The sequence below is a fragment of the Ictidomys tridecemlineatus genome, chromosome 1 (assembly GCF_052094955.1).
Source record: "Ictidomys tridecemlineatus isolate mIctTri1 chromosome 1, mIctTri1.hap1, whole genome shotgun sequence".
In the NCBI taxonomy this organism is placed as follows: Eukaryota; Metazoa; Chordata; class Mammalia; order Rodentia; family Sciuridae; genus Ictidomys; species Ictidomys tridecemlineatus.
In genome coordinates, this window is record NC_135477.1 from 181,608,130 (window position 1) to 181,621,325 (window position 13,196).

Genomic DNA, 13,196 nt, shown 5'->3' on the forward strand with positions numbered 1-13,196 from the left:
TGCCGTCATGATGCAAGGCTGCCCTGAAGCCATGGACATTTTGGGAGCACCTACTATGGGCCAGGCACAGGCTCAGGCCCTCCGTCTGCGTATCCCCTGAATCCTCCCAGAGGCTCTCTGGGGGAGTTTTCTGTATTTTGCAGATGAGGAACCTGACGGGCAGATGAATGAGGCAGCTGGATAACTGTGAGACGTGGCAGTCAGGAGGAAACACAAGCCAAGGGTCCTGCAGTCCCCTGAGGGCAGCAATGCTAAGGGACACTGAGCCCAGAGCTGTTGGACCCTTCCTGGACTCCCATGGAGGAAACAATGATCAGATCTCCAGTGTAAGCCCAGCTGTGTCTCCCTGTGCCTGAGGACCGGGAGTGTGCAAGGAACGTGAACCTCAGGACAAATCACTGACACCTGACCCAGTGGGATGCTAGCAAGCGGTGGCCAAGTGGTTACTTGAGCCTTAGGATCAATCCTAGGCCTGGGAGGCCTCAGTTGGACCTGGGGAGATGCACCAGGCTGCACTGGTGATTTGTCCCTGAGTTTCCAGGCACTTTCAGTCCAAGGGGCTCGCTGACAGGGTGGGAGGGAGCTGGCCTATGTCCCTACCTGACTCGTTCTTCTCGATGATGTCCACCACCTGCCCCACACTGAGGCTGATTTCTGAACTCTCCTGCTTCTGGTAGTTGGCCACCACCACATACTGCTCCAGGACCATGGGGTCCACTGAGGTCAGGTCTCCCCCTGTGGACAGGAAATGCAATCAGATGTCACTTCTGGCCACCACCCAAGGGTGAAGGAGCAGGAGCCAGGGGAGTCGGTGGGTCAGCAGGACGTTCCAAACGGAGAAGGGAGTTGTCACAGGACTCCTCTCCAGGGCCACCCATCCATGCATCCCTTTATCCATCTGCTCACTCAGCCACTGAAGCTCACCAAGTGCCCATTCTGAATAAGCCCTAGAGGTCCCGAGGTGACTGACACATGGTACCTGCTCCCAAGAAGCTGATGGCCCAGCAGGAGCTCACTGCTAGTGGTACAAATGTCCTCTCCAAAAGTCAAGTGGAAATGTAACGGCCACTATGACAGTGTCGGGAGGTGGATTCTTAGCAGATAATTAGAATGGACGGAGGTATTTGTCATGGCACCAGGTGAATGACGGGGGACCAGGCAACTCTTTCTGCCATGTGATGCCTCCGCCATGTTATGCTGCGGCAAAGAGGCCCCCACCAGGTGCCAGACTGTGATATTATTGGGCTCCAGAACTTGGGAAATATATTTTCTCTATAAATAACCCAGTCTGTGGTTTTGTTATAGCATCTGAACATGGACTAGGACACATTCATTCTTATCCACCCAGCCAGCCACCATGCCTTTGCCACCGCCATCAAGCCAACATCCATTCATCATCACCCAACACCTGATTGCCCCAAATTATTCATCTGTTATTAGCTTGTTAAGTCCCCGTGAGTTCCAGACACTCCACTGGGCACCATGGGTACCAAAGTGGATGAGGCAGGTGTGAGTCCAGCCTCTACCCCTCAGGCTGGTTGGAGAGATAGACACACGCAGGACTCGAGGGAGAGGAATTGCTGGAAACCGCCAGGATCCAGGCAGGGGACAACTGATGATGCTGTACCAAAGGTGGTCAGAGGAGCATCTGAAGGAGGTGACAGAGCGGAGGCCTGGGGAGGACCAGCATAGAGGAGAGGGAGGAGCAGTGCAGGAGTCTGCACCGAGGGGGTGAGCGCCAGGGGCTGGGGCATGCAGCAGTGCTGAGGTCAGCAGGCAGCTTGGACAGGGCCTTAAAGGGCCAAGCTAAGAGGGTTTTGTTTTTTTCACTTTGCAGGAGAAAGCGGATCAAGGGTTGTAAGAAGAGAAGGACAGAAAGCACCTCGTGGAGGGCGGAGCCCAGGCTGGCAAGAAAGACAGCAGGAGATTCGATGGAGACCAGGCAGAGGTCAGGCAGGAGGTGACCGTGGCTTTGGACCGGGGCAGTGGCAGTGGGAAGGGAATGGTGTGGAGGGGCCTCAGTGCCCCTGGAGTGGGCAGCCCTGCTCCACACCAGGACAGAGCTGAAAACACAGGAAAGACACCATAGGATACAGGTGATTTAAACTGAAGGGACACCTGAGTTCAGGGACTCCAAAGAGAGGGGACAGTGGTGTGACTTGGAGCAGCAGGCTGAGCTCTGGGGGAGGACAGCGGGACATTCATGGCCACAGTTCAGATTTAAAATATTCCTGTGGTGAGGGAGGGGAGCTGTGGCAGTGGGTCAGCATTACCTCACACGTGTGAGGCACCGGGTTCCATCCTCAGCACCACATAAACACAAATCAACAAAATAAATCTCCACGAATCATGTAGATATCCAGGATTCCTGTCTAAATGCACCCAGCAGTGGAGTGCCGTGGGAGTAGAGCACCCTGAGCTGATTTTGTGCATCTCTTTCCAACTCGGGGGGGGGGGGGGAGCGACATCTTGTTGGCAGCTTGAAATTGGCTATGGTGGCAACTGGCGGAGGCTGCAGAGCTGGGCTCCTCCGTGGAGAGCTGCGGTGGGGTTTTTGCCAGCACAACACTGGCACCCAGAAGGAGCGCGGAAGCCCCGTCAGCCCTGTGTGGTGTGAAGTGTCATGTGGGCCTCCTCTGGCAAAGGGTGCTGCTTCTTGGATATGTGACTGGGTTCCAGCCACTGTCCCCACTGCCTGGGAAATGGAGGCAGAGAGAACCCTGCTACCTGCACCCTGGGTGGAGAAAGCAGGAGGATAGAGGAAGCAGGACAGGGAGCAGATGCAAGATGGAGGGTTAGAAGATAGGATCAGGGCAGCTTCAGAGAACGTCTCTCCCAGCTGCACCCTGCACACTGATGTCCCAACGCTGCTGCTCTGGAAGATGGTGCCACCAGCCCTGCGTTTCACACAAGAAAACAGAGGCTCAGCGTTATGACGTGACTTACTTGGGTCATGCAGCTAGCTACTGTCAAAGCCAGACTGTGCACCTGGCTCCAACGCTCTCCAGTGGGGGAGGGTATGGCCAGGAGGTGGGCAAGGAAAGAAAAGATGACAGGGAAGGAAGGATGGCCTGAGGCCTGCTGACTATCCTTCCCTGTGAGTTCCCAGGGTCCAGTCAAGCCAAGCCTTAGTTCCTTATGGGTCTCAAAGGTCATCTTCACTACGGGCAGCCCTCTCCTCATCTGCCACCTCCCCAGAGGTCAGGCTAAGGGCTGACTTCTTCTAGCCTCCAGGACAACAGTGCTCCCAAGCCAACTGTGCCCCTTGCATAGGGTCCTGAGATCAGGAGTCTTACGGTCTCCACTGACCTCCAGAAGCCACTCAGGTATTGCATGGAGACACCTCCTGGTGGAGTGTGGCATTGCAGCCAAGCTCTACAATGAATGATAATTGCAGTACCTCGAAGCTGGGATAAGCAGCTAAGTTCCAGGACATGCCAAGTGTGAAATCAGAGGATTCTCAGGCTAGAAATGTCACGTGGTCCAGCAGGAAACAGAACAGAGGGAAGAAGTCAAGAGGAAGGAGATTTGACAGTAGAAGGATGATTTTTATCATTAAGTGCTAAAAATCTTTCTCAAATGGTATAGTGCCTATTTTTTTCCTTTGTGATGACATGTGTTGAGTTTTTAAAATGATGAGTAAAGGCAAAGTGGGATTTTCCTTCCAGAAATTCACTGTTTTGCTAGGCTTGCTGGAAAAATCCATAAACAAGAGAATACTTAATAAGTAAAGGATAGAACAATCAAGCAGAAAGACACCCCTTAAAGCAATCAGAGGATCTTTTAAATGGTGGTGAGAAGATGTTTTTCCTACAGGATGAGCAGAATCCGAAACCACATTAGCCAAAGTCTGCAAGAGCCAGCCAGCCAGTCATGACTGGGAAATGCTGAGAAGATAATCCTCCTCCAATTCAGGGTGCTGGCTCAGAAATCTCAGGGAGTTAAGTCTGCTCATCTTAAATCCTTTAAATTTCAGTCAAGAAAGCAGGTTCTAAAATAAGGGCAGTGTTCAAAGGTCAGATAAAACATAAGGCTGAGCCCAGCGTGGGCTCTTGGTGTGAATGAAGAAAGGTGCCATTTTCCACCCAGCTGGACTATAAATAAATCCACCCCCCCCCACTGCAGGTGAGTGATGTCAACAGAGGTTACCACAAATTAGAGCCGTCTCTCTCTTTTCCAGACAATTCCCTTCATCAAGCCTGTTCCAACTGGCACTTTGGTTTTCACAAACCAGAGCTGTTTCTTTCCTCTCTTCCCTCCCTCCCACCCGTTCCTTCCAAGGAAAGTCTCCGCATAGTCAAAGCCAGGAACTCTGTGACCAGCCCAGGAGTGGCAGCCCCTCTTGGCCCTTTTCTAAGAAACAGGTAATTATCCCTGGGGCTCGGGAGCTATTTGCAGCTTCAGCAGGATGCCACAGCCCTGGCCAGTGCCTATTAAACCAGGAAGAAAGTGGGACACTGGCTGAGCAGATGCCAGGGTTCACTCCAGAGGCGAGGCTCCCAAACCTTCCTCCAGTGACGCCCTGGAGCCCTTGAAGCTGACCACAGGCCCCAGACCCAGGAGGCAACTGACCAGAGCCATGGAATCTGGAACCGCTGCTGATGCTGGGCAGGGGCATCCACACGCTTTCAGTTAGAGCAGGAGTAATACAAATCCACTGGACATGATCCTACTCTAAGTACTGAAGGCATATGGTAAATTTTATAAGAATCCTAGAAAACAGTATTATTATGTCCCATAATAATACATGTGGAAACGAAGGCTCAGGAGAGAAGTCCTCTGTTTCACTTCTGGGATCTCTGCTTGTGCTAAGCCCCACCACCATCCCCACCAACCCCCTCTACCTCCCTGGAGTCCTAGGAAATTAAAGAGGTTAGGATTCTGGACGTGTTGGAGATGCACTGGCTCCAGGTCTGGCACGGGTCAGCCTCTGCAGAGGCAGGGGTTGATCTTGGGTGGTGGGAAGACAAAATAGGGCTGCTGCTGATGTCGACTCTGACTCAGCCCAGACCCGTGGGAACTCAGCGCCTGCCCTGGGTCCCTGCCTTCTCCTTTCCCATGGTTGATTCTGGTGGAAGAATTGTGTTGTCCAAGAAATGGGAAGATTGTTATGCAAGGGCAGAGGTCACTGCAGGGAAAGGGAAGTGAGCATGGGGACCGCTGGATACGTGTGAGCCACGGTCCAGACATGGCTGACTGGAGCAGAGCAGAGGCTGGGCTGGTGCTGCGGTGTCAGAGGGATCAGGTCCTGATACGCGGCTCATGCCTGCATGCCAGCTGGGGGCTCACTGTCCCCTCCGCCCAGAATGCCCTTTGCTGTGTGGACGCTTCTGCTCATTCCTTATAATCCAGCGTCCCTCCTTTCTGACCTTCCAGCACCTGAAGAACACTCTGAGCTTACCAAGTAGTTATGTAATGGCCTCTAACCCCTGATAGTGTGGCCAGGAAGACGCCTATCCGCTACTCCATAGAGGGATCTCAAGAAAAGACATCATCCCCTTTGTAATTTTTTGTAGGGTGAAATGACCCCAAATCTTTCTTTTAGGAAATATGCTGGAGTATCAACCAATCAAGCAAGCATCAACCCAGCCAGCCAGCCCTCTTCCATTCATATGCACACCCAGTTATTTATCCAACTATTCATCTGTTCATCTACCCAGATATCCATCCATCCATCCATCCATCCACCCAGCTACCCATCCATCCATCCTTCCATCCACATGGCTACATCCCCAGTGTGGAACACAGCCCTTGCACCTGGCAGGTACTTAGTAGGAGTATGCTAAACACTGATTGAACAGAAGAAAATGAGCAGGGTACGATGGCACATGCCTGTAATCCCAGCTATTCCAGGGGGCTGAGGCAGGAAAATCACAAGTTCGAGGCCATCCTGGGAAACTTAGTGAGACCTTGTCTCAAAAGAAAATAAAAAGGGCTGGGATATAGCTCAGTAGCAGAATGCCCTTGGGTTCAATTAAAAGAGAGAGAGAGAGAGAGAGAGAGAGAGAGAGAGAGAGAGAGAGAGAGAGAGAGAGAGAGAAAAGAGGAAAATGGAAAATATTCTTACCAGATTTCTTTTTTCCAATGTGCTCCCTGTACAGGAAAGAATGGGGGCAAGAAAGAATAATGAATAATAGTTAGTATTTGTCGTGTACTGACAGGAAAATTCTGTTAGAAAATGAATTCTCCATCCCACAGCACCGTCAGTGAGTGAATGGAATCCAAGCCAACCCCAGGGACCTATGATTTCTTAAAAACAGAAAGAATCCTCTTAATTATCTCCCTTTACCTGATAAGTGCTCTGGTGCCCTGAGGACCAGTGTTCCCAAGCATTTGCAGAGTGGAGGGGCCCGGGCAGAGTTGGAGAGCCACACAGTCTGCAACAGCCCTGACACCCCACAGTGCACAGGGCCTGGCACCTGCCTCGCTGGAGGAGCAGAGGCTCTGCCCCTTAGTGGGGAGAGCAGCGCTCACAGGGCATCTCCCTGAAGGTGACCTGGGACGCTGCTGAGGCTGGAATCCACAGGGAACGAGGCTGATGGCTCTTACGTTTGTACATACAGGTCGGAGATTGTAGGTACAACTGTACTGCAAATACTAAAAATCAGGGTTCACATAGCACTTAATTATCTCATTAGTGACAACGAGCAGGTTCCAGTGGCTGGGCTGGGCTGGGAGTTGTGGCACCGGTGCCATCATTCAATGATCATGAAATGCAGCCCTCTGCCAGGCCCTGAGTGGCTTGGGCCATTCATTCACTTAAAACTCAGGACAACCCTGGGAAATTAGTGTTACTTTGTCTCTATTTTACAGACCAGGAAAATGGGATCAGGAAAAGTCAGGTAACTGCCCAGGGTCACACAGCTGGTAAGGTAAGCCAGGTCTACCTAAATGTTTTAAAATTGAGGGACAACTGGGTGTGGGAAGCTGGAACAGGAGGAGGGCAAGTTCAAGGCCAGCTGGGCAACTTAGTGAGACCCTGTTTCAAAATAAAATCCAAAAAGGGCTGGGATGTAGCTCTGTGCATGAGGTCCTGGGTTCAACCTTCAGCACCAAAAAATAGGATAAAATCAATATATCAAAAATAAAAAAAAATTTTGAGGGATAATTAACAAACCATAAAACTCAACCTTGGAAAGTACACAATTGATTTGTTTTTCATGGAGTCAAAGGGTTTTGCAACCATCACTACTATCTCATTCCAAAACACTTTGATCGCCCAAAAAAAGAACCCAGACTCAGGTAGCAGTCACCTCCAGTCCCCCTCCTCCTGGCGGTGGCCACCATAGGTCTTCCCGCTGTCTCTGCGGACCTGCCTACTCAGACACTCATTTACACGGAGTCCCGTAAAGGTGGCTGTTGTGTCTAGATTCTTCCACTCAGCATGTCTGCAAGGCTCTCCCGTGTCACAGCGTACAGGAGTTCTCTCCTCTTTCTTATGGCCGGGACATCTCACGTGTGATGGGCCATGTTTTGTCCATCTGTGCTCCGGCTGTGGGCAGCTGGGTTGCTCCCACTCTTTGGCTATCATCAGTCATGCTTCTGTGAGCGTCCATGTCGGGGGAACCCCGAGGGGTGGAACTACTGGGTTGCGTCATAAATGTAGGGCTAGTTTTTTTGGGTGCCTTCAGACTGTTTCCCACAGCACCCATTTCACCTTCGCACCAGCGTCGTGTGAGAGTCCCGATTTCTCTGCATCCTCGACAACAGTGGCCAGGAGAGCAGGGGCACCTTGCGGAGGCTTGGACTGCATCCCCTCCTAACGATCTCGTGTATCTTGATACGCTTACCGGCCCTTCGGGGTCTTCTTGGGGGAATGTCCATTTGAGGTCTGACTTGAAAGTCCGGTTTTTAACCACCATGGAATGAAGCTTCGAGGCATCCTCAGGAGGGCAGGGGGCTAAACTGACCCCAGGACCCTGGGCTATGTTCTTAGCATGTGGGAGCAGCCACTGGGCAGGGCCTGAAGGATGCTCTCCATGAGGAGGAACTTCACAGCTGCGGTGTAGGGAGGGCCTCAGGTCCCCGGGTCCTGGTCGGGAAGCTGTGCTGCACTGCTCACTGAAACCTCATGATTTACACACCCATCTGGCAGGAGGAGACACTGAGGCCTAGGGAGCTAGAGTGTGGCCTGGTCAGCCCCCTGGAAGTCCTTGTGGGTGGAGTCCCCCTTGGTGGCTGCTGCAGGATGCACCATGAGGTCTTCCCTGGCTGCTTCTGCATTTGCTGGCCCCAGAGTGGTGTTGGGGCCTGTGACCAGGGCCACTCCTATCCTTCTTGTGCCTCCGCCGTCCCAGCTGGAGCAGGCAGTGCGGGTAGCAGGGTCCATGGGTCCAAGTAGTAGCGGCAGCAGGGCCCTTGAGCAGGCACATGACCTGCTCTGTGGCCTGCCTGGGGGCTCCCGTGTGCTCACCCCAGCAGCAAAACCCTCCTGCAACAGCGCCTTTGTGGCCCTGGTCTCCCTGCCAAACACTGCCAGAGAAGACCCCGTTTCAAGCCCAACTTGGGTCTGAGCTTCTAGCTCCTGACCAGGAGACCAAGCCCGTGGAGTAGTCACCTGGCCACTCGTCACACCTGGAACCAGCAACCGGGTCAGCAGAGATGGCCTGTGGGGCTCCAGAGCTGTCTGCAAACACGTTGCCACCTTCCTTCCGTCCCCCAGAGCCTGGCTCAGCCAGGAAGGTGCCACCAGGGTGCTGCACCGTCCTTCCCAGGGGAGGCTGCTGCATCTCACAGCCGGACCGTGGGCAGGGGAGCTGTGCCCTCTCAGGAGCCCAGTCACCTGCCCAAGGTCACATAGGTGGAAGGGGTGCCAGACTCTGAATCCTTCTCTCCAGGAAGCCTCCTGGGACCAGGTGATGCTCCTTCGGGAAGCTGTCGGCTGCTCTGCCGTCTTCCTCCAGCCCAGGCTGTACTTTGTGTTATATGTGGGTGTCTCAGTGGGTTCCCCTTCCTGAGACCAACCTGAGGTCAAGCTGTCAGCCAGCTTGACCCTTTCTTCCTTCCAGCAGTGCCCACCTCAGCACAACCCGAGGCTGCACGGCAGCTGTGGGCAAGTTTGGGTAACGAATGCATCTGAATGAGTGGACGCTGTCCACGCTGGCCTCTGTCCACCCTGGCCTCTGCTCAGAGACTTGGGGGAAGGGGTCCTGTCTGGAAGGCCCAGTCAATGAGAGTCCCCTCCTTAGCCTTCCTGGAAGGGCTCCTGTGTGAGATCAGCTTCTCAGGGACCCAACTGCGCCTGGAGACTTGGAGCAAACCAGCAGATCAATCCCTTCCCCATTACGGCTCCGCAGAAGATCCCAGCACCATGGCCAACTCCAGGAGGAAGAGCAGGGGAAGCTGCGCCCCTGAGCCAGGCAGTGCCAAGCCGCCAGGGACCCAGCCAGCCTCCTGCTCCAGGCAAAGTCGGCACAGCTGCCTGCCCTGGGAACAGGTGACGTCACAGAATCTGAGGAAACCTGAAATCCCAACACTCCTGGTCCCAAGCACTTTGGGGAAGGGCCAGGCCTGCAATTCCTGAGCACACCTAGCTCTTCGATGAGGTGAGGTGACCTGGCCGGAGTCACTGCCACACAGGGCCACCACCCACCAGGTCCCAACACACTTTGGCAAGTGCTGCAGAGCATTATGGGATTACAGGAACCCCACCAGCTTCTTTCACCTGCCAAAGGGGACCAGTGTGACCCTCACAGTGACTGTGAGGCCCCCTGGGGCCAGGCCTTGCAGGGAAGAATCAGTGAAATCTGGCTGGACATTACTTCCCCCCGGGCTGGCTGGACCAGCAGGGCAGGTGGGGCAGGATGCAGGGGGCTCACAGACCAACTTACTCTTTGGGGGGATTCAGGTCCTCGGGTCTTGTCTCAAAGAACTGCAGCACCTCATCACACTGAGAGATGTAGGGGGGCAGCTGGATCAGGGCCTGCAGAGGAGAAAGGGGGGTCTGAAGGAAGCAGGTGTGGCGAGGCTGCACACGGAGGACTCAGGATCATCTGGTGGCCCCAGCCCCGAGGTCCTGACTCAGCAGGTCGGGGGCAGGGCCTGTGCATTTTTTTTTTTTTTTTTTAGAGAGAGTGAGAGAGGGGAGAGAGAGAGAGAGAGAGAGAATTTTTAATATTTATTTTTTTAGTTCTCGGCGGACACAACATCTTTGTTGGTATGTGGTGCTGAGGATCGAACCCGGGTCGCACGCATGCCAGGCGAGCGCGCTACCGCTTGAGCCACATCCCCAGCCCGGGCCTGTGCATTTTGTCAAGTGGTGATGCTGGTATTTTGGGTTAAGAAACACACACAGTGTATGTGCATATGTGCCCAGAGGTACAGTGGGCACACCTGGACAAACTGTATGGGCACATCACACAGTATCCGACCATACCCTGCGTACCAGTTTGTAAGAGATGCCGTCACTAACAATAAGTGGTGATCTCACCATACCCGGCATCTAGACTGCGGGCACTGGATACTGAGTGGCCGCTGTGCAGACACCGGGTTGCCTACAGGTGGACATCAGGCAGCTTCCAACACGCGTGTGCGTGTGCTGGAACTGCCCAACTGGAGCATTATGTGAGGGGCTGCTTCAGAATGTGGATAGAGGCTTAGATGGAGGTGTCCAGGCCGACGGAGGGCTGCCTCATCCCGGGTCCCACACTGGCTAACTCCATGTCACTCTGCCACATGAGGACAGGAAGAAGCCTCAAGGGCACCTGCCAGGGGGCTGCACAAGGAGGGCACAGCGTGGGACTGGGCATCGTCATCCTGGTTTTTCCACCAACAGGTTCCATTCAGTGTGTCGCCGGGCATGTCCTGTGGGCCCGGCACTGTGCAAGGTTCTCCGCCACATGGGAGAGAAGTGCAGCGTATGTCCCGTCCATGAAAGATCTGAAATTAAGGCCTCCTGATAAGCAGCTCAGTCTAACCAGCACTGACTGAAGCCCCTCTGGTCCAGGTCCTGGATGGGGAAGATGGGGACACAGGTCTGTGTGCAGTGGAGCTGGGGCGTGCACATCTTATCACAGCCCGTGGGGGGCACTGCACACGCATATGCATGATTTAAATTGCACAGATAGCCGCAGGTAGCTTGGGGGTGAGGGTCTCCCAGCATGTGTGAGGCCCTGGGCCCAATTCCCAGTGCCCCTCCCCACACACATCACAGGTGACCTAGCCAGCCCTGTCACCCTCCTAGTGGTGGCTCTGCAGTGAGGTGGCTCTCTGCTCTGCCCTAGAAGGTCTTGCTTCTTGGTTCCTTTCATACACCCTGGCCATGAGTCTGGGGTGGGGACGTGTCACTCTGCTGTCTGGGGTGGAGATGTGTCACTCTGCTGTCTGGGGTGGAGACGTGCCAGTGTTTTCTAACATCCTTTAAAAGCCCACCGTCCCACGCCCAAGTGCACTACCTGCAGGGGGCCTAGGCGCATAGGGGCCACTGGGAGAGGGCCTGGAGATCTCCAACAGGCACCTCACACAGGGCTTGGGGGTACTTTGACCCTATGTGATTTTCTCCTCCAATCAGAAATGTTCAGTTGTGCAAGACACAGGGTTGGAACTGCCATCTTCCCCACTGTGCATTCAGGGACATTAGCACATTCTTATTGTGACGCGGCCACCACCTCCTGTCCCCAGAACTCTTCTCATCTTGCAAAACAAAAACTCCAGCCATGGAACAGCAGCACCCCCTATCCCCGCCCTCTCCACCGGCTGTGAATTCCCTGGGGCCCCTCCTTGGAGGGATGCACAGAACCCGTCCTTCTCTGACAGCTGATTTCCTTCAGCACGTCCACCATGGGGGGGGGTCACCCCTGCTGCAGCACGTGAGATCCTGTCTCCTGGGGCTGCCACTGCCCCGCTGCCTGTGAATGCCCCATGCTGCTTCTCACCCATTGATGGATGCTGGGCTGCTGACCCTACGTGAGTCAGAGTCACAGGCTCTAATTTTGCCAAATTCCCTGCATGTGACCTGCCCCAGGTTTAGAGTGGAGAGATGTGAAGTGACGGTGGGCACCTGGCCTGTCACTATCCACTCTTCGTCCTTCTCAGGTGGAGGATGATGACCTAAAGGGCTCGCTGATATTTTTATTGGCCATTAAGTAGCTCCTCTCTGCAGCCTGTCCCCAGGGCTGACCTGTCCCAGGCTAGAGGCAGAGTCCCAGGACAGGTCGCTCCTACTTCTGAGCCTCCTCCTTGTCCTGGTGCCCGCGGTCAGTGTCATTCTCCTGCCCAGGATGAGCTGCTGCCTGTGCCCCGCCCTGTGGGTCTCCCCTTCCTCTGCAGGCCCATGACGAAGGGGCTGATGACATGCTGGAGTGTGGTGTGGCCTCCACGTGCTGAGATCCCTGCTCTCCTGAGGGTGGCTCAGCACCACTGGCTCCTGAACGCATGGTCTCCCTATGTCACCATGGGCGGCCGGGGAAGCAGAAGCTCCAAGGAGGACCAGGCCTGGTCGATTCCAGCCTCTACCTCAAACCCACAGAGGGCAGATGTGGAGGCTGCATGCTTTCCCTGCGTCCCTCCATAACACTGGGCACACCCATGACACCAGGCTGGATGAGCAACACAAGGGGGAGGCCTGGCCCTGGCACAGGGCCTGCTGGAGGGTGGCAGGTGGGTGTGGGTGTGAGCTCTGAGGTGGGTGTCTGGGCTTGGACGTCCTGGGTGCTCTTGCTGGAGAAGGCAGAAGAGCAAGGGGACCAGCGAGGGGTGGGACAGGGAGGCCCATGGAGACCTCCGGACAGTGCCGAATCTCTTCTGGTCTTGGGCTGTCCTTGGGACGAACAGCCAAACACAATCTGCACCAGGAAACACACCAAGGCATCATTGAAAGGCAGCGCCATGTGCGCAAGGCCACCCTCTGGTGTCGCGGGCTGGCTGATCCTCCGACGTGACCTCTGTGCACCGCGAGGTGTCCTGGGGTTGACAGAGCTCCGAGGTTCCAGCCAAAGTGTGCTTGGTTCCAGAAGGAACCCTGTCCCCCACGGATGTGGGGATGAGAGAGAGTCCTGCTTGCTGAGGTCACTGTGGGCAGCCCATGTCACACACATATCCTTCAGAACTGGGCCCTGGGCCTAGGACCCTGAATTGGCCTCTTAACAGCCCGGGGTTAGGATTAGCTGGTCCTGTGTCTGCTTCCAGGAACTATTCATGCCAAGTAGCATCACACAGATGGTGGGTATTTCAGCGCTCCCAGGACAGCCCAAGCGGCC

General features: G+C 54.7%; 1 protein-coding gene across 2 annotated transcripts in view; it reads right to left on the reverse strand.

The window, feature by feature from the left end:
• Positions 1 to 13,196, reverse strand: part of Sh3pxd2b (SH3 and PX domains 2B) — a 74,183-nt gene that overhangs the window by 21,382 nt on the left and 39,605 nt on the right. For both annotated transcript variants that reach the window (XM_078052435.1, XM_078052434.1), the window contains exons 5-7: positions 9,831 to 9,922; positions 6,068 to 6,093; positions 601 to 735 (exon numbers count right to left, since the gene is read on the reverse strand). In XM_078052435.1, the coding sequence (XP_077908561.1) occupies positions 601 to 735; positions 6,068 to 6,093; positions 9,831 to 9,922 (253 nt within the window). The remainder of the gene's footprint in view (positions 1 to 600; positions 736 to 6,067; positions 6,094 to 9,830; positions 9,923 to 13,196) is intronic.